General features: G+C 52.4%; 1 protein-coding gene across 2 annotated transcripts in view; it reads left to right on the forward strand.

Moving 5' to 3' along the window:
* The window catches only part of LOC103632317 (ABC transporter B family member 28), a 38,079-nt gene that overhangs the window by 4,253 nt on the left and 7,512 nt on the right, over nt 1-26,314 (forward strand). The window contains exon 8 of one of the 2 annotated variants that reach the window (XM_008654139.4): nt 11,178-11,306. The exons of the other annotated variant lie outside the window; for it this stretch is intronic. Within the exon in view, the coding sequence (XP_008652361.1) occupies nt 11,178-11,306 (129 nt within the window). The remainder of the gene's footprint in view (nt 1-11,177; nt 11,307-26,314) is intronic. 2 annotated transcript variants of the gene reach the window in all.

Genomic DNA, 26,314 nt, shown 5'->3' on the forward strand with positions numbered 1-26,314 from the left:
TGATATTAAAGTAGCACAATAGCCTATGTCCCTGTCTCTCCCACACACATATTAAAGTACATACTGCCTATCTATATTCACAATACTAGCCCAAAACTTGAAGATTTTGCTTCTAAACTTTCATAAAATTCCACATTTCTTAAACTATAATTCCGGGTCATCTACCCTTATGTTGGAACTATGTATGTGCCCGTGCGTTACAACGAGGCGGGGGAGCATGGTGAGCGGCACCTAAGCTACAAATATATTTTTTGTTTACTTGTAAACACTAAGGTATGTGTGGTCTAGTGGTTAGCCCCAAATTTCTGGAGCAGAGGGGTGTGGGTTCGAGTGCTCGTTCTACACTATTTTTTGCGGGCGCTGACATGGGGAGGGTGAAGCCGTGGTGTAGCACCAGATGCCCACATTAGGTTCTTAATATAGTAGTATAATATAGATAAGTCTCGTGGTCTGTGTGAAGGACGGCAGCAACATCTTAGTTTTTTGATTGCAAGGACAGCAACAGTAACATCTCAGTCTTTTGACTGCAAGGACAGCGTGCTGCAGGGACAACAACATCTCCTTTTCAGCTTTTGCTGCAGCAGGGACAACATCTCCTTTTTAGCTTTTGGAGGACAACCGATTGCTGCAGTCTTTCTTTTGACTAGAGTACAACAACACCTCTATGTAGTGCAGTTTGTAGGACAGTGTGTTCACTGTGTAATGTGTAGTGCAGTTAGTAGTAGGACAATATATTTCATATGCTCGGTAGCCCCCACCCCCAGGGCTATGAGTATGTATCCTAACGCTTAGAAGGGTATGACATTGTATAGTGTTTGAGAAAATAAACGAAAAATTGTATTGACTCATAGTGTCATCCTCTCGATGAGAGTAAGAGTCCCATTGCTTACAAAAAGGATAGCAGCAACATCTCAGCCTTGTTGACTGCAAGGGCAGCATGCTGTAGGGACAACAATATCTCCTTTTTAGCTTTTGCTGCAGCAGGGACAACAACATCTCCTTTTCAACTTTTGGAGGACAACAACTTGCTGCAGTATTTCTTTTGACTAGAGTACAACAACACCTCTGTGTAGTGCAGTTTGTAGGATAGTGTGTTCACTGTGTAATGTGTAGTGTCACACCCGGTTCCAGGGGGTAGAACCGAGCGCATACCATATGTGTGCCAGGATCCATTTCCACACATATGTTGACGTCACAAGTGTAATATATCAAAAGACAATGCAATAAAGGCGTAAAGAGAGTATAATACTTTATTACATCATCTGAAACATTGTATCTTTAACAAGTGTCACATCAAAGTAAAGCGGAAATAAACAACTGGGCAATCTTCCACAGGAAGTTGACCGGCGTATCGTTAGACTTAGAATTCCTCGTCGTCAAAAACTCCATCAAAGTCTCCAGCATCACCCTCTGATCAAAATAAGCAAGGGTGAGCTCACTTATGGTCGGGGCTCAGCAAGTGGGGGAAAAACTAATGCAGGTATAACAAGGTGAGGCTAAGGTTGAGCAGTAAGCATTTTAATTGGTGAACATTTTATTATCAACACCTGTCTTACTAATAAGAGTGAATCCCAAATATCCCAAATAAACAAAGGATTATGAATATAACAAAAACACTTAAGTGAAACCACTTAAGCAAATTGTTGGCAGATCATCGGATCTCAATTTATGTCCATCTTTAAGTTCAATTATCATGTGAGGAGTCCAGGTCGCTCATAACCGGGAGCACGGCTGATATATCAGTTTTACACTCTGCAGAGGTGGTACAACTTTACCCACAAGCCATGTATCCCATCTAGCCCGGGTTGATCGGACCCTTAGACACTGCCGAGGTGAATGGCTAGGGATCCATTATGAGGTTTTCACAAAACACACTTAATACAAAGCAACCCGCTAAGGTTTCTAAGACGATGGTGGTGGCCCCCTGGGTGAAGTACCTTAGCCAAGAATACGACCCCATGTTAACGTGGGCTGCCAGCACCTACCGCTCCCCCTCTTGCCCATCTTTCAGGTAAGGTTGCTAGGCACTAAGCATATAGAGCTATTTACCAAAGCCAGAGCCATGATAGCACTCGTGGTTGCACTGTTATCCTGGGTGGTCACTCCATGTTCCAATTAAATTTGTAATAAAATTATCTTAACCATCGGGTTAATGTCATAATTGCCAATTAACATTTTTGGAACATTAAAACCAATTAAAGAGTGACATTAAGAATCATTAAGTTGAGCGGTAGCATGAATCTTGCACAGCTTAATTATTTTCCCAGGTTAAACAAGGAATACAGGTAGTAAATCTAGAAAATCCTTAATTAGGTTATAACCCAACAAATTATGCAGTATATCAAAAAGTAAACATTATTGTATGCAATGAATAGGTACAAACAGAATATGCAGAGGGAGAATCCACTTGCCTTGCTCAAGCGAGTCCTGCGGATCGTCCTCGAACGAGTTCGGATCGCCTATCGCACAATCCGCTTCTAATAGAGTCGCATAGCGCACATACAAAAATAAAACATACACCAATAAATAAACATGCACCATTCATAAACATACTCCAATACGTCATTAAGCACACAATAACACATCGCACTAATCATATCTTAATTACGTACTAATTGTGTAAATACTTATTAATTCAATTGTGGCTATTATTGTGAATCCTAATGGTGAATTTATGAGTGGGTGTAATAAATATAGTTTTAACTAGTATTAATTTATTTTAACATCATCAATGGAGATAAATAATACTTATTGTCTTTTAATACTAATAAATTAATACCTTTTATTACCTCTAACTCAAATTAGTTAGTATAGCAAAAATGAATTTAATAATATTAATATTCTAAAAATCTACATAAATTAGTAATTGGACTTTTTATAACACAAGTGAGGATATTTTTATATAAACTAATATTTTGTTTAATCTAAAAATCTAAGTGCTCAATTTGCGAACAAGATTATTTAACTAGCAAAAATCTATTTACCACACTACTGGTGATATTTTCTCTTTTCTTTCTAAAAAGAAAATGCTAATAAAATAATTAGATAAATCATCTAAAAATCCTATAATATTCATATGACATCTATACCATTTTCCAAATCCATTTAAAATGCACCTATAATTCTCCAAATAGTTTCTAAAATTTATCGTGACCAAATTTTTTACTATAAATTCTTATCTAGTAATTTTATCACCAACGTGTGACTATTAAATCTACGTCATATTTCTCTAAACCAAAATCAATGCGTCGATTAACATGAAGTAACACGGTGCACTACTAATCGCATATCTCTAATAAATTCCATAACGCACACATATACATAAATCGGAATCATATGTGTTCATAATACAACAAACAAAATATACAACTCATGAATCGAATCAAAAAGCACTTTATAAAATACATAAAATAAATTTGGGTCGTCATCAACCTCGGGTTCGTGCGTGTGACGGGGATGGATCGACGGGGTTTGGCCGGGTGAAGAAAAGCAGGGGCTCGACTACGGACGGCGAATACGTGGCTCCGGCGAACTCTGCGGGCTCCAACGACGAGCGGCAAACTCCGGCGACGAACGGCGAGAGAGAGAGCGCGAGGAATGTGAGAGAGCTCGGGTAGGAAGGATGGGAGAGAGCTCTGTTGTCCCTTTTTATAGAGAGAGGGAGGGGAGAGGAAAGGGAACGTCAGGGAGCTCATGGGGCGCCGGCGGCCTTCACTGGCCATTGATGACGTCGGTTTTCTCCACTAATAGAGGGAGGTAATGGGGAGAAAAAAAAACAGTCGGCATTGAAGTTCCATTACGACGAAGCGAACGGTCTACGTGGGCGTCGGTTGGACTTCGGGCTCGGTCGGCAGGATGCGCGCAGGGGCGCGCGGGTCGTCGCTGCGTGCAGGGAGCTCGACGGCTCGGGCTAGGTGGCGCGGCGTCGCACCGTCGGGGCGGCTCGGCCGTGGTCGGGCGCGCTGGGCGCCGGTCGGCCTGGGCAGCGCGCGCGGTATCCAGGCGGCCTCCTGGTGCGTGCGTGAGAGAGAGCAAGGGAGAGAGATAGGATAGAGGAGAGAGAGTAGGGGAGGGAGAAGGAGTACAGGCGGCGGCGCGTCTGCTCATGGAAAAAGGAGAACGATGGAACTGAGATGGAAAGAGAAGAGATATGCCTATTGGGACCCACACGTCATGCACATGAGAGAGGCCCACGGCCAATAAAGAAAAGGAGAAATTCCGTGGGGAGCAGATCGGCCAAGCATTTTTTTTGAAATTCCAAAATCGTTTTTAATAGGTTATCCATAGAAAATATAAATAAGTATATTTTAAATATTTCAAAAATTATAATAAACCTAATAATAATATTTATAATTTGAATACGATATATTTATATTTTAGACCAAAGTCTATAATTTTAATAAATTGGGTTTCGAATAATGGACTCTATAAATAAAATCATCAATCAATTATTAGCAAACAAAAAAATCATTCTCTAAAAGTAAATAAAATCAAGCACTTGATTCTAAAATTTTGATTTACCCCTAGTAAGTTTAACGACTAGTAATGTATTATTTTTAATTGATGGATTTGAGGTGTTACATGTAGTGCAGTTTGTAAGGCAGCATGGCTGGCGGTGGTGGAACTGGCATCAGCAAGAGCAGAAGTAGAAGCAACAGAGACAGTGGATGCTGCACGTGCGGCGGTGGCAGAGTTCGAGACTCTGCGCGGCAGTACCGTCGGCAGCTCTATTTCCGGCGATGGCAGCACCAACGACGAGCTCAGGCTGGCAAGGGAGGCAGCGCAAGAGCAGACGGCACAATGGGCAGCCGCGCACCCCCATGGGGGCGCGTGAGGCGGCAACCTAGATTGGCGCAGACGCGTCGACGGTGCTCCAGGCGAGAACGCACACGGCGGCAGCCCAGACGGGCACAGACGCGGCAATGATGCTCTCGGTGGCGGCAAGCCAGACAGACACGGACGCGCCGACGGTGCTCTCGGTGGCGGCGCCCGGGTCGACGGAGATCGTGGCCTCTATAGGCGGCGCGACTCTCCCTCCTCGGATCGTGTCAAGGGCTGTAATGCCCAAGTGAGCAGGTCCCCGACTACGGAGATCGTAGTCGTGGTCCGTTGTCGCCGGCTGGGTTATGCCCCCTAGCCGTCCTCGTCGATCAGGCTGTGTTGCCCTGATCGCCGGCTTTGGTAGAGAGGAAGAAGATAGAATAGAGATGGCAATATTCTTGATTAATTTCCACCATCCGGTCTCACGGTATATATGGCCTATGGCCCAACCAAATTACTGAACAAACTCCCCTATTTTAGGAACTAACAGATAATAACAAATCCTACTTTTCCTCCTAGCTACTGATTGTGTTTGCTCCCTGTACGTCCCTCGCGTGTCGCGCTTCCCGTTCCTGTGCTCGACGTACATCACGAGTCCTGTGGCGCCTCGTGTAGACGCGCCCGAACATGACAGATCGGTACCATGGTCACCGCGGGGTCCAGGCTGCTATCAGGGACATCGGTCCCGGCGGTGGGTGGCCTATCCTCACCAAGACCAAATAGATCAAGTGGGTCGTGGTGATGAGGGTACGCCTCTAGGTTCGCCACATGTGGGAAACACTTCGGTACGATGGCGTCGACTACTACGAGGATCGATGGGTGCTGGATGCCCTCATCGCTGCAGTCCCGCCCGAGATGCAGTTTTCGCTTTCTCAGAATCGGATTGCCAAGGAGGCTTGGGATGCCATCGCTGGGATGCGTGCGAGTGCTTCTAGGACGCCACACTGTAGATCCGCAGGCGAGGCGCCTCTAGGACGCTGAGTCGCCGCGCGCCAGACAGTTCTCCTCAGCTGCCGGCCACCCCAAGCTTGGTGCGTTGCCGCCCAGGGCCGTTGTCATCTGCTACGGCACCTCCCCTCCCTCCGCGCCCAGCACTGCCATCCGCGCACGTTCCTCGCCCGGACCCGCGCCCACGCCGCCGGTCGGCACGCTGCCCACCCCTATCCAACCTTCGCTGGTCTACTCGTGGCGCCCCCACCGACGGTCATTCCAGCCGATGCCCCTGCCTCCGGCACTCACCCGGCCTCCGGTCCCCTGCTACGAGCCGTCGTCTGGTCCTCTACTGCTCTCCCCTGTCCTCTCAGGCCAGATCTGGGTCAACAATGCTCCAACACTCCCCTCACCGGACCCAGATGCAACCGCCATGGCCACTTTCTCCACTGTGGCTGTAGCGGACATCCCAGCCTTCTCCCCACGTACACCGCGCCGGATGTGGCTCTCCTCGTCACTTGGTTCGGGCACCCCTTCGTGTGGACGGGCTCGCCCACGAGGACTCTTCGTGGCATGTCTCCTCCCACCACCGGGGGGCCCCTCCCTCTTGCCTTGGCCGTTGGCGCTACCTCCTTCCAGGCTCCGTTCAGTTCCGCGGCACTCGCTGTGCGTGTCCTTCTTCACGACGACCAACTTGTTCGCGACACTTTCATGGCATTCAATCCGGCCATGAACCCTGTTCTTCGTGACTGCGTCGAGATCCACCCTTAGCCAGGCCGTCACGTGCCTGGACCGCTCGTCTTTCCTCGCACTGTGCTTGCCTCCCTAGCGATCGAGACCTTGCTGTGCCTGCTCGACCCTCACTCTCGTCTTCCTTATTCCACTTCCACGTCCTGGGCTACTTAAGCCTTTGATCTTGTCCACTGTGATCTATGGACTTCCCATGTCCTCAGCCTCTGGTTACAAATACTACCTGGTCATTCTGGACGACTTCTCCCATTTTCTTTGGATTTTTCAACTTTGGCTGAAGTTCGACACGTTCACCATCCTCACCCACTTCTTCGCTTGGGTCTCCACCCAGTTCCGTCGCCTGGTCCGTGCCCTCTAGTGTGATAATGGCGACGAGTTCGACAACAATGCCTCTCGCTCCTTCCTTACTCATGGCGTCCAGTTACGTCTCTCGTGCCCCTACACCTCTCCCAGAATGGTCGGGCTGAACGCATCATTCGCACCACCACCAACATGGTCTGCTACCTTCTCTTCTAGGCGTTTCTCCTTGCCAGCTACTAGGCAGAGGCCCTGCACACCGCCACACATCTGCTCAACTGCCTCCCCTCGAAGGCGGTGAGCCACCCCACTCCCCACTTTGTCCTGTATGGCACAACCTCCTCCTACGACCACCTTCGTGTGTTCGGCTGTGCCTGCTTTCACAACACTTCCGCCACGGCTCCCCATAAGCTATCTCCTCACTCCACTCGCTGCCTCTTCTTCGGTTACTCCCCTGACGACAAGGGGTATCGCTGTCTTGATCTCGTCACCCACCACATACTCATCTCTCGTCACGTTGTTTTCGACGAAGATGTGTTTCCCCTTGCTGGCTCCTTCCCTACCACTAGGGCTGGAAAATAAGCTCGAGGCTCGTGAGCCGGCTCGAGCTCGGAGCGGCTCGGCTCGACTCGGCTCGCGAGCCGAGCCAGTATTTAGAGCTCGTTGCGCTAGCGAGCCGAGCCGGCTCGTTCCGGCTCGCGAGCCGGCTCGCGAGCTTTGCCAAATTACTTAATATGTAGAATAACGATGGATATTGGGTAATTTTATAGATAGTCAGTTTGTTTCTTAACGTTTCATGATAAATATATGACAATTAATAATTTAGATTACTCATAATGATGAATGATATCTATATATTTATATTTATATACTAATAATTCACTAGATAATGCAATTATATATATATTAGGGTGTGGCTCACGAGCCGAGCCGAGCCGACTCGCGAGCCACCTTCGAGCCGAGCCTGTCCCCAGCTCGTGAAATGGGCGAGCCGAGCCGAGCCGAGCTTGGTCAGCCACTGAGCTGCACCGAGCCGAGCCGAGCTCGGCTCGACTCGTTTCCAGCCCTACCTACCACCGATCTCAACTCTCTCCTTGAGTCCAATCCGGTTCCCTGTCCACCCTAGGTGCCCCCGCCTTGCGCCGTTGCCCACGTGTGGCTTCAACGCCTTCACTCGCGCCTCTACCCGTGCCACGCGTGGCCTCGAGCCTTCGCTCGCGCCTCCTCCCATGCCACGTGCAGCTCGGTCGACCCTGCCTGCCTAGCGCGGCCCCTTCGACCACGCCCGCGCCACGCGCGGCCCTGTCGATCACGCCTGCGCTGTGCGCGGCTGTGTCGACCCATCCCACGCCATGCGCGGCCTCGTCGCGAGCGCAGTCCGCTTCGCCGACCCTGCCCTCGTCTACCGCCGTCGCGAGCGGGCCACTCCCTCAGTTCCTGTTGACTCGGTCCCGTCGACGAGCGCGGCTCGCTTCGCCAACCCTGCCCTCGTCTACCACCGCTGCGAGTGAGCCACTCACTCGGCTCCCGACGCCCCGCTGGCCCACACCAAGCCTCCCGTGTACGACCCGGTCGCCATCCACATCGACCCTGGGCATGTCCACCCGATGGTGACTCGACGCGCAACTGGCGTTCTCCGCCCCGTCGACCGGCTGATCCTAGCGGCTGACACGACTGCCACTCCTCCGGACGCCTCCTTTGTTCCCTCCTCCGTTCGTGCCGCCCTCGCCGACCCCCATTGACGTTGCGCTATGGAGGAGTAAATGGCACTGATAGCCAACCACACCTGGGACCTAGTGCCGTGTCCTCCAGGCAGTAACGTGGTCACCGACTAGTGGCTCTTTCGCCACAAGCTGACCTCGGACGGCTCCCTCAACCGCTACAAGGCCCGTTGGGTCCTTCGGCGTTTCACCCAGCGCCCCGGAGTGGACTACGACGATACCTTCAGCCTCGTTGTCAAGTTTGCTACCGTTCAAGCCGTTCTCTCCCTCGCCCTCTCCCGAGACTAGGTGATCCATCAGCTCGACATCAAGAATGCCTTCCTCCACGACACTTTGATGGAGAATGTCTACTGTAGCCAGCCCATCGGCTTCGTTGATGCCGCTCGACCGGATCTGGTCTGCCGACTGAACCGCTCCATGTACGGCCTCAAGCAGGCGCTGCGGGCATGGTACAATCGCTTCGTCTCCTACTTGGCCTCCATCGGCTTCGTCAAGGACAAGTCGGACACGTCCCTATTCATCTACCGGCGCGGACGACACCGTCTACCTCCTGCTCTATGTCGACGACATTGTGCTCACGACATCCACCGCCGACCTTCTACAACGCACGATCCTCGCCCTTCAACTGGAGTTCGCGATGAAGGACCTGGGGCCCCTTCACCACTTCCTCGGCATCACCGTCGAGCGCTGGCCTCAGGGTCTCTTCCTCCATCAGCGCCAGTACGCCATCGACATCCTGGAGCGGGCTGGCATGTCCGACTGCAAGCCCTGCTCCACACCTGTCGACAATCAGGCGAAGCTCTCTGAAGACGACATGTCACTGACGCGACGTCCTACCGGAGCCTGACTGGCGCACTCTAGACCTTCTCCAGGCCCGACATCGCCTACGCCATCCAGCAGGTGTGCCTGCATATACACACCCCGCGGGAGCCCCATCTCACCGCTATCAAGCGGATCCTGTGCTACCTCCACGGCTCCCTCGACTACGACCTTCTACTCTGACCCTCTCCGACGTCAGAGCTCATGGTCTACACAGACGCTGACCGGGCTGGCTGTCTCGATACGCGTCGGTCCACTTCCGGTTATGCCGTGTTCCTGGGCGCTAACCCCATCTCCTAGGCCGCCAAGCGGCAGCCTCTCGCTCCAGTGCAGAGGCCGAGTACCGCGGTGTCGGCCAACGGCGTGGCAGAGGTCTCCTGGCTACGCAACCCTCTTCAGCGCATCACCCTCGTCTACTGCGACAATGTCAGCGCGGTCTACCTCTCCACTAATCCCGTACAACGTCAGTGTACGAAGCACATGGAGATTGACCCGCACTTCGTTTGCGAGCTTGTTGCTGCCGGTGACGTTCGGGTTCTCAGCGTCCCCACCACACTGCAGTTCGCCAATATCTTCCCCATGAGGTTACCGTCGAGTGTATTCGCCGATTTTCGCTCCAGTCTCAACATCTGTATATGATAGAGTTGCGATTAGGGGGTGTTAGAGTACCCGTCTAGGGTTTTGGGGTTAGCGCCTTATAATTACTGTCACACCCTTGTGTAATGGGCCAGGCCCAACATCTATTGATATATATACCAGTCCCAACCCTAGTTAGGGTTTGGGTTTCCCATTCCAACACTACCTCTGCAGGTTCCACTATCCACATATCAACAACATTTGGGATGGCCGCTAGGTTAGGGCACCATCCAGAGCACTTAAAGGAATCCAGATCCTTAAGTTCTAACATGTCTGGGTGCACTTGATGAATCCAAGCCACCAGATTAAGCAGGTGCTCCACGAAAGACACTTCCCAAGCATGGACATGCAACCCCTTTAAACTCAAAATCAACCAAGAAAGGCAAACTCGATCCTGAGGAATTGACCAACTTGGACCATCCCTTAGAGAACGGAGACATGGCACCAGACCTGATAATCACCCATCTTCCAACTAAGTCATCTACCCGGGCTGCATTTGGGAGCACAAGCAAGAAACTGGACTTGGACAACTTTCTCAACACTAATGAGAGCACCTCCACAAGAAGTTTCGACGTGATCGCTGATGCAACCTCTGTAGTAGAGACCTCCTGCCGATCACTGACGATCCTGATCACAACAGCATGTCGGAGATCATCCAAAGCTCTTTCCATCTCATTAGTCCATCCGACAACGCGACGTGGCGGCCACAGAACAGCCGACACGCTCTCTGAAGGGGTCTCCTCATTACCCACTAGATCCGTAGGAACACGAGAGGGATTACAACCACCCCTAGAGTAACACCACTTATGGTGTCGTCGCCGTCGAGGGCGAGGTGGTTGATCGCCAGACAGCACAGCTACGCACGACCCAATGCGCACTGGTCGCTCATCACCTGCAACGGAGCCGGACGTGCCCCTGAACACCCTCATCTGGGCATCAGAATCAGCCTCCACACTCGGAGGGGAGACCCTACACCACATTAAAGTGGGGAGGGAGCAGGGACGACGGCAGGAGGGGAAACGTTGGCCGCCGGGCCCGGGGTGGGAACCAGCGCGGGGAGGGAGGGAGCTGGAACGACGGCGGGAGGCGAAACATTGGCCATCGCCTTTGCCGAATAGATTGTTTTTTGATGCACCCATTCGGTACACTGGTAGTATAGTGATACTTCGTCTACTCACCATTTCATTTTTTTTGTTTTTACAGGCACATGCTTACCAAAATAATGGCACAAAACTTGGAGTGCTGAAATCTGCTAATGAATCATTAACTCGAGTAGTCGTCTATGTCTCCCTAATGGCACTTTACATTCTTGGCGGTAGAAAGGTCAATGCGGTAAGCAATAGATTCATTTGCATATAAGTATTACTCTTCTTTTTACATTAATTTCTCTTTAGTAAAAGCGATGCACTTTGTTGCCTCTATTAACATAAAAGATGGTGGTGCAAAATGGTAAAATTGAAAATATAAGCCTATGTGCTTCTACCTCTAGTTATCTTAGTTTGAAGTTGTCTTTTTTTCTAGAGCTGATCTAAACTTCTTAATCTCTAGTCACATTAGTGGTTGAATTAGCACTTTAGTTGTTATGCCTTTTACATAATCAATACTGTTTTTCTATATAAGGAATTACTGGAGGGATTCCTGCCAAGGATGCCACTTTAGGGGCACCGCTCAGTACAGGCATTCAATGCGCGCCGTTCTCCCCTGTTCATGATGTTGAATGCAGGGAGGTTATCACAGATAGGGTCTATGTCATTCAAACCAAAGCCTTGTGGGCCGTGATGGGCCTCCGCCTCATGACTGCTCTAGCCCACTATTGGAGCGAAGGCCATCCGCCCCCCTCGATCAGTTTTCTTTAACATACACTGGACAGGTTCTATCACAGATACATGAGGTCTCTGTCCAAGAAGCGTCGAAGGCTTCGAGGGGGGCTCCTCATGACTTCGCGAAGGCGCCGCCGCCATCTTGGATCGTTCTGAGCCAAAACCTTGGTGAGGATTGAAGAGCCGGCGCCCCAGAGCGAAGACTGTCGCGCACAGGCGAGGACCGCGCCGTCCGATGGCGGTGCCCATGCTGCGTCCTGCTGACCATTCGAGCCCATTTGTAAGCCCGTCCCTGGGGTAGGGTTTACTGTGTATTTAATCAAGCTGTACTTAACATCATCGTAATGACATGTAATGACCCCATAGGGTGGAATATTCTAGGGCTATAGCAGGTAACCGGAGGCATAATTATACTTAGAAGGGCACGCCCACCCACCTGGTTACCTATAAATACAACCACACTGTACATTGATGGGACACGCTTAACAAGACGCTATAGTTCCCTGCTTATTGTTTTTTGAGCACTCGTGTCCCCTCTTTCTCGAGTGATTGGGCCCACCTGACCACGTGTAAGTCGGTCCCAACATTTGGTGCCCACCGTTCGTGCTACGACAAAAACAAACCCGCGAGGGTCCCCAAGAAAACGACTTCCAAGGCCACCACCTCTCTGGACGATGCGGCAAAGGCAACCCTCGTTGAGAAGAAAGGCAAGGCGACCCTCGTCGGCGAAGTTCCCCAAGTGGCACCCGAAAACGATGGAGCAGTTAAAACAAGCGTCCTCACACAGAGAACCCACCCACCCCGAAGGCACCGTTCACACGTGCAGCTCTATGGGCCTCTCTCGGAACCCTCCGCCAGGTTTTACCCCTCAGAGTCTGACGATATCATGGAGGATGGCGAGGTCCTAGGTATCTCAGCTGAAGACCAGCTAAAATTACGAGCACTTCGCATTAAAAACAATCACATGCAAAAACAGAAGGAGATACTCGCGACCAAGCGCCATGGCATCAACATGCAAGCCAAAGTCAGGTAGATGATCCTAGAAGAAGAGCAGAAAGCCAGAGAGCTGGAACAGCAAATCGTAGAAATGCAGGGCGAGGACCCCCACCACTAGCAGTAGGCCCCCGCAGTCTCGCACTCAACATAAACCTTCGTCACCCCCGCATGCCAGTCTTCGCACTAGCTGCCTTCCAAGTATTAAATTACCTTGATGAACGAAGCTCTCTTTGCACCACAGCTCCAGGCATCCCCTTGGCCGCAAAACTTTAGAGTAGGCACCTACCCAAAGTACAATGGTAGTGCATACCCTACTCAGTACATCATGAGCTATCAGGTTGCAATCGCATCATCTGGGGGGACGGCGCCACCATGGCCAAGTCATTAATCATAGCCCTTGAGGGCGCAACTCTCACATGGTACTTAAGATTGTCATCAATTGATTCATGGAAGACACTTCGCGACAAATTCCTACTGAATTTCCAATGTTACAGAACCGAGACAGACGCTTTGGCAGAACTCTCGCTCCGTAGGCAGCAAGAGAAAGAAACTCTTCGAGAATATTACAAAAAGTTTTTCCTGCTGAAATCACAGCTGCCTTCGGTTGATGACCATATAGCCATCCACTATGCAATCAGCGGCCTTCGGTTAGCGTTTTATACAGCCACTGCATAAGGGATCCACAAACTAACCTGCAAGAGTTGTACCAACTCTTCAAAAAGTATGCCCGATCAGAAGAGCTCCACAAGAGAAAAGTCGAGTCTCAACGAGAACCTAAGGAGACCCCGCAATCCAGCAGAACATGGATAGGGCCTTCACAGCAGGACTCAGCCCGGCAAGACTGTGCCCAGCTCCAGGTACACAATATTGCAAACCAGCAGCAACTAGGAGAGAACCCCCCTCGATGTCAAGATTACCCTCCATAACTAGGCCGCGGTGGCAACACGACCAGAGGCAGAGGCAGGGGTCGGAGACCTCAACAACAGAGAAGATTCTATTGCCTGTTCCACGACGAAGACTCGACACATCCATCCAGAGACTGCCCAGAGACCAAAGCAACAAAAGACCGAATGGCTAGGGCCACACCAGCTGACAATCAAAGAGTCATCGCTCATACCTATCAGCCCCAACAATACAACCAGCATCAATTCCAAAACGAACACCCCTATTACCCCTAGCAGCAAAACCCCAACCTCTTTCCACAGCAACAACACCTTCAACACCAAGAAATGCTAGCGCTGCCACCTCCACCGCCTCAGCATCCAAACCAACACCTACCCCCCCACTATCTAAGCAAGAAGACTTTACCGATCAACCCTTCAGGGGAGTAATCCACATGATCACTAGAGGGTCCAGCTCTGAGTTTGAAACCAAACGACAAAAGAAAGACCACTATCGAAGGGTAAACCATGTAGCCCCCACCGGGCCCATCGTCCAAACGAAGTGGTCCCACGTGCCACTCACCTTCGATGCAAGAGATGTCGACCTCCTCAGTGCGCCCCATGCAGACGCGCTGGTGATAAATTGTAGAATCGCAGGGTGGGACCTGCACAAAGTACTCGTTGTTGGAACCGATTGACACGTGGTCAAGCGGGCCCAAACACTAGGATAAGGGAGTATTCAGATGCTTAACAAAACAGTAGGCAGGGAACTGTAGCGTCTTGATCAGAGTGTCCCATCAATGTACAATGTGGGGGTATTTATAGGTAACTAGGTGGGTGGACTTGCCTTTCTAAGTACAATTATGCCCCCGGTTACCTGCTACAACCCAGAATATCCCCCCACGGGGTCATTACAGATCATTACAGTGATGTTAGTACAACTTGATTAAATACACAATAAACCCTACCCCAGGGAGGGGCTTACAAATTATCCCGAATGGTCAGCAGGACGCAACATGGGTAGGGGTGGTAATGGATCATGATTCAAATGTTTCTTCACAAAATAGTAGAGCCCTAAATATTTTTTAGTTCAAAAACGAATAGAAATAGGGCCCGATCCTAATCCGACCCGATACCTAAATCTTATCGTGTAAAATTTAGAGCCCATTGTCAGCCCTAAGCATGGGCCCCGCCATCGAACGACGCGGTCCTCGCCTGTGCGTGACACTCTTTGCTCTGGGGTGCTGGGTCTTCGATTGTTGCGAAGGCTGCGGCTCGGAACCGCCCAAGCTGGCGGCGTCACTGAGCGAAGTCATGAGAAACCCCCGCTTTAAACGGGTGATCCCTTCGCTTCAAAGCCTTTGACGGTTCTTGGACAGAGACCTCGTCTTCGGTAACGGTCGAAGTACCCTTCGCCTCCTGTGTCTGTGATAGAACCTGTCCAATTTATGTTAAAGAAAACCGAACGAGGGGGGCGAACGGCCTTCACTCCAACAGTAGCCCCTCGAGGGGCCGGTTCAACTTGGTGAGCTGGTCCCGAAGTCTTTTCCGGGAGATGGCCAAAACGTTGTCCTCGTCAGGCCGAAACGTTGCCCTCGTCAGGTCGAAAAATGTCCGATGAGAAAACTGAAGCAGCGAAGGCAGAAGTGCACCGCCTACTGGAGGCAAAGTTCATCGAGCCAATCGATTACCCCACTTAGCTTGTCAATGTTGTGATGGTCCAGAAGAAAAATGGAAAATGCAGAATGTGCATAGACTTTAATAGTCTCAACAAAGCCTGCTCGAAAGACAACTTCCCCCTACCAAGGATAGATAAGATTGTCGACTCAGCGGCAGAATGTGAAGTGATGTCTCTGCTTGACTGTTTGTCGGCTACCATCAAATCTATATGAAGGAAGAAGACAAGGCAAAAACAAGTTTCATCACACCCTTCGCACATACTGTTTTGTGCGCATGCCCGAAGGCTTGAAAAACGACGGCTCCACATTCTCAAGACTAACTAAGAGCATCCTAGGGAACCAAATGGGTCGCAATATTTTCACATACATAAACGACATAGTCGTCGTAAGTAAAAACAAAGAAGACCATCTCTCAGACCTCGCAGAATCATTTGCCAGCATGCGCGAAGCCAGACTTCGCTTAAATCCCGAAAAATGTATATTCTTGGGAGCTAGCTAACTTAGTCTTAAGTTTTTCATTCTTTTTAATAAGGCCATCATCGGTAGCTATGGATGGAGCACTAGACTCTAATTGCTCAATTTTAGTTGATAGCTCACAATTAGAATTTGCAAATGTTTCAAATTTTTCTAGCAAACCTTTGTAATCATTTTGAGAGACAATCAACTTATTTTTCAAAGTTTTAAGTTGAGATTTTTGCTTAGTGCAAACATTCTGGAAAAATTTAACGGCTTCCTCAACCTCATCTACGGAGGGCTTTCCCTCACCTTCATCGTTAATACTGCTATCATCACTAGAAGATGGAATACTCATTTTACCTCTTGCCATAAGGCACTTGCGTGATGACTGTGATGAGCGTGATGAATCCGGTGGCTGCACGTCCTTTGAGGTTCATCTTCGTTTGAAGAATCATCCCAAGTTTTGACACTTGTTAGCGCCTTGCCTTGCTCCTCCCCTTTTTGGGTTCGGTCATAGTTAGACAGCTGTCCCTGAAGTGGCCCTTCTCCCCGCATGCGAAGCATCCTCTCTTACTTTGCTTTTTTCTGTCAATGTTAAAGAGAAGATCTTCTACCTGCAGGGGCACACCCATTAGATTAATCTTGCGGATCATCCCTATTAACATTCCGACGCGTCGGATTTTTTCTTCGTCCTCGAAGGATGATGTTGATGGTTGATTATCTTCATCATCATCATTTTCTTCTTCCTCTTCTTCACTTGAGGAACTTGAAGTGGGAGCCTTCTTTTTGCCCTTTCTTTCATCACATGCAAACACATATGGCCTTGAGGAAGTTGGCTCCTTTGCCCGACACATTTTTCACGACATCTCAAAGGCCGCAATTTTTCCAATCACAATGGTCGGGGTCATTGTATTCAAGTCCTCTATGTTGTGAAGGATAGTGATGATGCTCTCATATCTTTGTTGTGGTAGTAGGGAGATAATTTTCCTCACAATGTACGCATTGTAAGTAGAGGGACTCTAACTCTCATCAAGAGGATGACACTATGAGTTGGGACAATTTTTCTGTTTATTTCCTCAAACACTATACAATGTCATACCCTTAGAGGGGTTGGGGACACATATTTATAGCCCTAGGGGCTGCACTACCACACCTTCTCACACACACTACACAACAGGATTGTCCTCTAGATGCTAAAAAGACTACAGAGGACAGTTAAAAGCGACTGTTGTCCTCTAGATGCTAAAGCGACTACAGAGGACAGTCAAAAAGCGACTGCTGTCCTCTAGATGCTAAAGAGACTACAGAGGACAGTCAAGCTGTCCTCTAGATGCACAGTCAAGCTGTCCTCTAGATGCTAAAGGACTACAGAGGACAGTCAAAAGCAGGCTGTCCTCTAGATGCTCAAGACTTATTCCATCATTCTCCCCCTAAGTCTTGGGCGTCGTCTTGTGAGAAAGTTGGGCCATCCCGGACCTGGAGCAAAGCTCAACAAACTTGATCTTCCCAAGGGGCTTGGTGAGCAGGTCTGCATGCTGATCCTTGGTGTTGATGTAGCGCGCCTTGATGCTCCCTTCTGCCAAGCAGTCTTGGATGAAGTGGTATCTCAGCCGGATGTGCTTGCTCCGTTCATGGAACACAGGGTTCTTGGCCAATGCCAGAGCGGACTGGCTGTCCACCCTGAGTTCCACCGCTCCAGTGTCTCTCCCGAGGAGATCACCGAGCAGTCGAGCCAGCCAGAGAGCCTGAGTCGAAGCAGTGGACGCCGCTATGTACTCGGCCTCGCAGCTGGACATGGCCACCACCTGCTGCTTGACCGACTGCCAGCTGATGGGGCACTTGCCGAGGAAGAAGAGGATCCCGCTTGTGCTCTTGCTGGTGTCGATGTCGCCGGCGTGGTCGCTATCGCTGTACCCGACAAGGTGTGCCTCCCCAGGGCACCTCGGGTAGTAGAGACCGTGGTCGAGAGTCCCCGCAACATAGCGGATGATCCTCTTCACAGCCTGCTCATGCTCCGTCGTCGGTCGCTGCAGAAACCGACTAACGTAGCCGACGGAGTATGCCAAGTCAGGCCGTGTGTTGACGAGGTAGCGAAGGCTCCCCACAAGACGCCGGTACTGTGTAGCGTCCACCTCCTCCGTCGTGCTGTCGCGACTCAGCTTCAGCCTCTCCTCCATCGGAGTGAGAGCTGGGTTGCAGTCGGTGAGCCCAGCCAGCTCAACAATGCGCTTGGCGTAGGCGGTCTGGCGAAGTGTGATCCCGGAGTCCCCCTGGTGCACCTCAATTCCCAAGTAGAAGGAGAGGTGCCCCAGGTCACTCATTTGGAAGGTGGCCTTCATCTCTTCCTTGAACGCTGCCACCTCTGCATCCTTGGCGCCGGTAATCACCAAGTCGTCGACGTAGACACCCACCAGCAGGGCATTTTCTCCATTGCCCCGCCGATAGATGGCCGCCTCGTGCGGGCTTGGCGTGAAACCCATTCCTTTGAGCATGGAATCCAGCTTGGCATTCCACGCCCTCGGTGCCTGTCGCAGGCCATAGAGAGCCTTGCGCAGGCGCAACACCTTGCCCTCCTTGCCAGGGATCGCAAAACCTGGCGGCTGGTGTATGTAGACCTCCTCCTTTAAGTCGCCATTGAGAAACGCCGACTTGACGTCCATGTGATGAACGTGCCAGCCCTGCTGGGCTGATAGCGCAAGGAGGAGTCGCACGGATTCCATCCGTGCCACGGGGGCGAAAGCATCGTCGAAGTCGATCCCCTCCTGCTGTAGGAAACCGCGTGCCACCAAGCGAGCCTTGTGCTTGACGATGGCGCCGGCTTCATCCCTCTTCAGTTTGAACACCCATTTAAGGGTGATCGCGCGATGACCATGAGGGAGATCAGCGAGCTCCCAGGTGCGGTTCGTCCCAACCGCGTCCATCTCCGACTGCATCGCGGCACGCCAAGCCGCATGTTTCTCGGCCTCCGCGAAAGACCGAGGCTCACCATCGTCGCATGCAAGATGCAACTCTCCTGCCAGAATGCGAGATGCAGGGCCTGGTACCGACAGGTCGATGAGAAGGCCCTCCACCCTTCGATACCGCAACGGCTCGCCGTCGTAGCACGCGTCGACGCGCTCCTCGTCGCGGGACAGAGGGGTCACGAGCTCCACTGGGTCGTGCTCGACACGAGCTGGTGTCGGAGAGGACGTTCCTGGAGAGGGTACCGTCGGTGCTGGAGTACATGGTGGCGAAGAGCTCGCTGCAGCCGGAGTCGTGGTTGGAGTGCGTGGTGGTGAAGAGCTCGTTGTAGCAGGAGCTGGAGAGTTTGGCGCTGGAGTCGGTGGAGACTTGGGGGCTGGGGTAGACCTGCTCGGAGAAGAGTTGCATACTCCCCCAGCTCCCTCAAAGTGGACGTACTCGATGGTGAAGTCGTACGTCGGAGTCGTGTCGTCGTCCACCACCTTGTCCCACGCCCATCCTCGCCCTTCGTCGAACACTACGTCGTGCGCCGTGCGCACACGCTGTGTTCTTGGGTCAAGGATGCGGTAGGCCTTCGAGCCCTCCGCGTAGCCAATGAACACCCCCAGGGTGCTCCTATCGTCGAGCTTGCTGATGTGGCCAAGCTCCTTAGTGAATGCGAGGCAGCCGAAGACCCGTAGGTGAGAGACCGCCGGCTTGCGCCCATGCCAAGCCTCGTATGGTGTCATCCCGTTGAGAGCCTTGGTGGGCGAGCGGTTGAGGATGTAAACCGCTGTCACCACCGCCTCTCCCCAGAAGACAGATGGCATTCCTCTCTGCTTGAGGAGAGCCCGAGCCATCCCCACAACCGTCTGGTTGCATCGCTCGACGACGCTGTTCTGCTGCGGGCTGTACGGCGCGGAGTAGTGGCGCTGAACGCCCTCATCCGCGCAGTACGACGCGAACTCAGCCGCCGTGAATTCGCCGTCGTTGTCGGTGCGCAGCACGCGCAGCTTGAGGCCGCACTACGCCTCCGCAGCGACCTGCACACGCCTGATGGCGTTCGCAGCCTCTCCCTTGCTGCCAAGGATCATCACCCACATGTAGCGGGAGAGATCGTCGACGAGCAGCAAGAAGTAGCGTCGTCCTCCCGGTGTGGCTGGTGTCATCGGGCCACTCAAGTCCCCATGCACGAGCTCGAGCCTCTCCTTGGCTCGGAAGCTCGACTGCTGGGGAAAGGGGAGCCGTCTCTGCTTTGTCAGCACGCAGACATCGCAGAATTGCTCCACATGGTCAAGGCACGGCAGGCCTCGTACCATCTCCTTGGCACTGAGCCGCTTCAGGGCCTCGAAGTTAAGGTGTCCGAAGCGCTCGTGCCACTGCCATGCCCCGTCGTCTCGACGAGCAGCAAGGCAGCAAGGTTGTGCCACCTTCACATTGAGGATGTATAGCCGATTTGGACTCCTGCGTACCTTGGCAAGAAGGCGACGAGAGGGATCCCAGATCCTCATGACTCCGTGCTCGACCTCCACGCGCGAACCGTTCTCATCCAGCTGTCCCAAGCTGATGATAGAGTTCCTCAACGCGGGGATGTAGTAGACTCCGATGAGCAGCCTGTGCTCACCAGACGCGGCGGTGAAGACGACTGAGCCAGCGCCCTTGATCTCTACGCCGGAGGCATCCCCAAACTTGACGGAACCTCGGACGCTAGAGTCAAGCTCGGTGAAGAACTCCCGTCGGCCGGTCATGTGATGAGTGGCGTCGGTGTCGAGGCACCATCCTTCGATCATGTCCTTGTTGGAGCCATCGCCGAGGAAAGCGCGTGCTTTCGACTCATCAAGGTGGAGGAGTGCCGCTGCGGCCGGTGCCGCTGGAGATGGCTCGATGCTTGCATGTGCCAGGAGCAGGGCCTCCTCCTCCGCCTCCACCTGTGCGACGTTGGCCTGGCCACGTCGTGGCTGCCGACAATCCCTGGCCCAGTGGCCAAGCTTGCCGCAGTTGTGGCAGCCGTCGTCTCGTGCCGGCTTCTTGTTGCCGACGGCGCTGCCTTGGGCACCTCCACGTGCACCACCCTCAACATGTCCTCGCGCCCCGGCCTGGGCGCCTCCACGCGCCTTGCGCAGCTTGCCGCGTTTGCGGCCTCGTGTCTAGGAGGACTCCCCCTTCTTCTTGTCACCCTGGCAGGCCTCCCACTGCTCCCGAGTGAGATGTAGCTTCCCGCCGATAGTGATAGGCCCAGAGAGCCTGTGGTTCGTCGCCGTCGACCACCTTGAGGCGACCAATCGCCTCTTCGATCGTCATCGTGGAGAGGTCTAGCAGAGACTCGATCGAGCGAGCAATCTGCCTGTACTTCTCGGGGATGCAACGGAAGAACTTCTCAACAGCTCTCTCCTCATCGTAGGTGTCGTCGCCGAACTGCACCATCTTCTGCAACAGAGTGTTGAGGCGGAGAGCAAAGTCATCAACATCCTCACCTGGCTTGAAGGCCAGGTTCTCCCACTCCTTGCGAAGTGTCTGCAGTGTGGTCTTGCGGGCACGATCACTGCCGATGCGGGTCGCAGCGATGGCGTCCCAGGCCTCCTTGGCAGTCCGCTTCTGGGAAAGCGAAAACTGCATCTCGGGCGGGACTGCAGCAATGAGGGCATCCAGCGCCCGCCGATCCTCGTGGTAGTCGACGTCGTCGTAACGAACTGCTTCCCACATGTGGCGAACCTGGAGCCGTACCCTCATCACCGCGGCCCACTCGACGTAGTTGGTCTTGGTGAGGGTAGGCCACCCACCGCCGGGACCGATGTCCCTGACAATGGCCTGGGCCATGCGGCGACCATGGTACCGATCCGGGGAGGGAGAACCGCGCCGCCTGTAGAGGCCGCGATCTCCGTCGACTCGGTCGCCGCCGCCGGGAGCACCGCCGGCGCGTCTACGCCCGTCTGGGCTGCCGCCGCGTGCGCCCCCGCCTGGAGCGCCGTCAGCGCTTCGGCGCCTATCCGGGCTGCCGCCACGCGCGCCCCCATGGGGATGCGCGGCTGCCCACTGTGTCGCCTGCTCTCGCGCTGCTTCCCTCGCCAACCTGAGCTCTTCGTCGGTGTTGTCGTCGACAGAAGCAGAGCTGCCAGCTCTACTGCCGCGCAGAACATCGAGCTCTGTTGCCGCCGCACGTGCAGCATCCGCCGCCTCCGCTGCTTCTACTTCCGCTCTCGCCGCTGCCAGTTCCGCCGCCGCCAACCATGCTGCCCTCGCCGCTGTCGCTGCAGCTGCTCGCTCGCGTTCTTGTGTCGCGGCGACCTCGGCCTCCTGCTGGCGCCGCGCACTCGAAGTGGCCGAGCGTAGGGACATGGTGGGCTAGTGAGGGGTCGCTGCGTGTGGAAGAGGCTGTCTCAGACGAAAGGCTGCTCGTCTGAGCAGGGGAGGAAGGAACAGTTGGAGCTCTTGCTGCCGACTGAGTGTGGGGAGAGGCACGGGAAGGAGATGAGCAAGAGATGTTTAGGCTGCAGGATAGTTTGGCTCCGATACCAATTGTAAGTAGAGGGACTCTAACTCTCATCAAGAGGATGACACTATGAGTTGGGGCAATTTTTCTGTTTATTTCCTCAAACACTATACAATGCCATACCCTTAGAGGGGTTGGGGACACATATTTATAGCCCTAGGGGCTGCACTACCACACCTTCTCACACATACTACACAACAGGATTGTCCTCTAGATGCTAAAGAGACTACAGAGGACAGTCAAAAGCGACTGTTGTCCTCTAGATGCTAAAGCGACTACAGAGGACAGTCAAAAAGCGACTGATGTCCTCTAGATGCTAAAGAGACTACAGAGGACAGTCAAGCTGTCCTCTAGATGCACAGTCAAGCTGTCCTCTAGATGCTAAAGGACTACAGAGGACAGTCAAAAGCAGGCTGTCCTCTAGATGCTCAAGACTTATTCCATCACGCATCACCTAGTTTATTAATGCCAATAGAATTGAGATCATTGATGATTAGATTCAAATGAGAATACATATCTCTAACAAGCTCATTATCTTTCATAGCAAAAGAATTATACTCATTAGATGACTAGATAATGTTTTTGCTCACGGACATTGGATGTGCCATCATGGAACTCATGCAATTTTAGCCAAATCTCATTAGCATTTTTCAATGTAAAAATTTGATTAAAATATCCATGATAAGAGATTCATACAATCAAATTTTGGCTCTAGCATTTAAATGAATTTCTTTTTCCTCACTCGTGGTGGGTTTTTCGGGATTCTTGGGTGGTTTCTTCCCGTCACGAGTGACTCTCCAAACATCTAGACCAATAGCTTCTAGGTAACAAGCCATTCTAGCACTATAATATGGGAAGTTAGTGCCGTCGAAGTGTGGTCGCCTATAGCTCCATCCCCTTTCTCTAAAAAGCGTCGTCTCTTTTAGCGGTGAAGCTAAAGCGTTTCAAATGAGCCAAACCAGGCACTGATACCAATTGAAGGAAACATGTGACGCCTAAGAGGGGGGTGATTTAGTACTTCTAAAACTTTCACTAAACTAGGCCACAAATAAATTTTTAGAGCAAAACCTATGCAACTAATCAAATTAGAATGTGCAAACTAGGTTTTGTCTAAGTGTTGCTATCTCGACCGCAATGGCTAAGTTTCAATCTAAAACAATACAAGTATAAAGACAATATTGAAACTTAAATGCTTAATATAAATGCGGAAGCTAAAGAGTAAGGTAGAGATGCAAACTCTCGTGGATGATGCCTGTATTTTTACCGAGATATCCGGAACCGCGCAAGGTCCCGACTAATTCTCGTTGGTGCCCCTACGCAAAGGGAAGCCCACGGAGGGCCAAGCACCTCGGTCGAGTAACTCCGTAGAGAGCTGCGGGCCTTCTCAACGCGCAAGTGGTGCTCCGCTTCCGGCTCGTCTCGGACGCTACCCACCGTCTCCACTATCGAGCTTCTGGCCAAAAACGCCGCGGCTCTCGTTCCCTCCGGTACACGGTGGCGGCCGTGACACAAACGTTGTTGTCACGGTCTCGCAAGACTCATGCTCCAATCGGTACAATTATAACGGCTCGCGCAAGAGCCGAGGGGTTGTGTGGTTTTTCTAAACTCACTCAACTAACTAGGATTCACCTAGAGCAAGCGCTAAAGCGGTCTAACTAACCTAAGCACTTCGCAAAGCACCTACGTTAATCACCGAGTGATTCTATTAGGCACTTGGGTGTATGAGCACTTGGGAATGTCTACTACATTCCTTAGTATGTTGCTTAGGCTCCCACACCTTGAAATGATCGGTTTGGGTGGTATTTATAGTCCCCAACACAATTCTAGCCGTTGGAGAAAAGCTGCTGCTCTCTGCGGCACACCGGACAGTGCACTGTTCACTATCCGGTGCGACTAGCCATTGGTCTGATACCGCAGACGACCGTTGGCGTGCAGGCTTTTTACACCGGACACTCTGGACTTCACACCGGACAGTCCGGTGGTCTTCTCTCCATAGTGCCACCTGGAACTATCCGTTGGGCTACTGTTCCTTGGTGCACCGAACAGTCCGATGTGTGGCACCGGACAGTCCGGTGCTCCAGACTAGACAGTCTGCAGGCAACACTTACTTTGTTTCTTAGACTTCACTTGATCTTCATAATGTCTTCTTTTGAGGTGTTGCTTTCCTCAATGTCTTGGTCCAAGTAACTTTAGCATCCTATGAACTACATACACAAACACTAGCAAATTCATTAGTCCACAGGTTATGTTGGTCATTAAACACCAAAATCTATTTAGTCAAATAGCCCGGGGTCCATTTTCCTTACAGACCCCCTCTGGTTTTTCTGTGAAGGATCTGGCCACCAGGACCCCTCTCGCCCGCTGTGACAGACAGCACCTGACCCCTCTACACGCTCCGGCCTTCCTCCACCGGCGCGTCTCCACCACCCGTCCGGGTCTCCACCTCCACCACTTGGCATCGTCGTCTCGGCCACCCAGGACTTGACGTTATGATCAAGCTTCTCAGTAGTCTTGATTCTTCTTGTAATAGGGGACATTTTGAGGGTCTCTGTCATGCTTGTCAGTTAGGCCGACATACTTGTCTCCCATTTACTACCTCTTCTTCTCGGGCTGAGCAGGCTTTTGACCTGGTTCATTGTGATCTCTAGACCTCCCCTGTACTCAGTCTTTCTGGATACAAATACTATTTGGTGATTTTGGATGATTTTCCCATTTCTCTAGACTTTTCCTCTTCGGTTGAAGTCCGACACATTCACCACACACATTTCTATGCCTGGGTCTCCAATAAGTCCTGTCGCCCGGTCCGTGCCCTGTAGTGCGATAATGGCCGCGAGTTCGACAACCACGCCTCCCGCTCGTTCTTTCTCACCAGTGGCGTTCAGTTGCGTCTCTCGTGCCCCTACACCTCTTCCTAGAACTGCCGGACCGAGCGCATGATTCGCACCACCACCAATATGATCTTCTGCCTTCTCTTCCAGGCGTCTCTCCCTGCCAGTTACTGGGCAGAGGCCCTGCACATCGCCACCCACCTCAACCGCCTCCCATCGAAGGCAGTGAACCACCCCATCCCCACTTGGCCCTGTACGGCACAACCCCCTCCTACGACCACCTTCGCGTGTTCGGCTGTGCCTGCTATCCCAACACTTCCGTTACTGCTCCTTATAAGTTGTCTCCCCGCTCCACTCGCTGCCTCTTCCTTAGGTACTCTCCTGACCACAAGGGGCATCGCTATCTTGACCTCACCTCTCATCGCATCATCATCTCCCATCACGTCGTCTTCGATGAAGATGTGTTTCCCCTTGCTGGCTCCTCCCCAACCACTGATCTAGATTCCCTCCTTAAGTCTGATCCCCGTACCCATCCTCCGTCGACCCCGCCCGCGCCACACGCGGCTTCGACGCCCCCGCTTGCACTTCTTCCCGCGCCACGTGCGGCCTCGTCGCCTGCACCTGCGCCACGCGCGGCCTCGTCGACCTTGCCCGCGTTACGCGCGGCCTTGTCGACCCCGCCTGCGCCACGCGCGGCCCCGTCGACCCCGACCCCATCGACGAGTGGGACTTGCTTCGCTGACCTCGGTCGCGTCTACCACCGCCGCGAGAGCGCTCCTCCCTCGACGCCCATGGGCCCGGGCCCCTCGACGAGCGCAACCCGATTCGTCGACTCCGCCGTCGTCTACCATCCCCGCGAGCTGGCCATGCCCGCGGCCCCCGGCTCCTCGCTCTGAGCCATCGGTGTACCACCTGGTCGCCATTCACCGTGACCCCGGGCACATCCACCCGTTGGTGACTTGATGCGCCGCAGGTGGCCTTCAGCCTGTTGACAGGCTGATTCTGGCCGCTGATACGATCACTACTCCACAGGACTCCTCCCTGGTCCCCTTCTCCGTTCGCACCACCCTCGTTGACCCACACTGGCGTCGGGCCATGGAGGAGTACGCGGCCCTGCTGGCCAACCACACCTGGGCCTGGTGCCACGTCCTCCGGGCACCAATGTGGTCACCGGCAATTGGCTCTTTCGCCACAAGCTGACTTCGGATGTCTCCTCGATTGCTACAAGGTCCGTTGGGTCCTTCGGGGCT

The sequence above is a fragment of the Zea mays genome, chromosome 7 (assembly GCF_902167145.1).
Source record: "Zea mays cultivar B73 chromosome 7, Zm-B73-REFERENCE-NAM-5.0, whole genome shotgun sequence".
Taxonomy (NCBI): Eukaryota; Viridiplantae; Streptophyta; class Magnoliopsida; order Poales; family Poaceae; genus Zea; species Zea mays.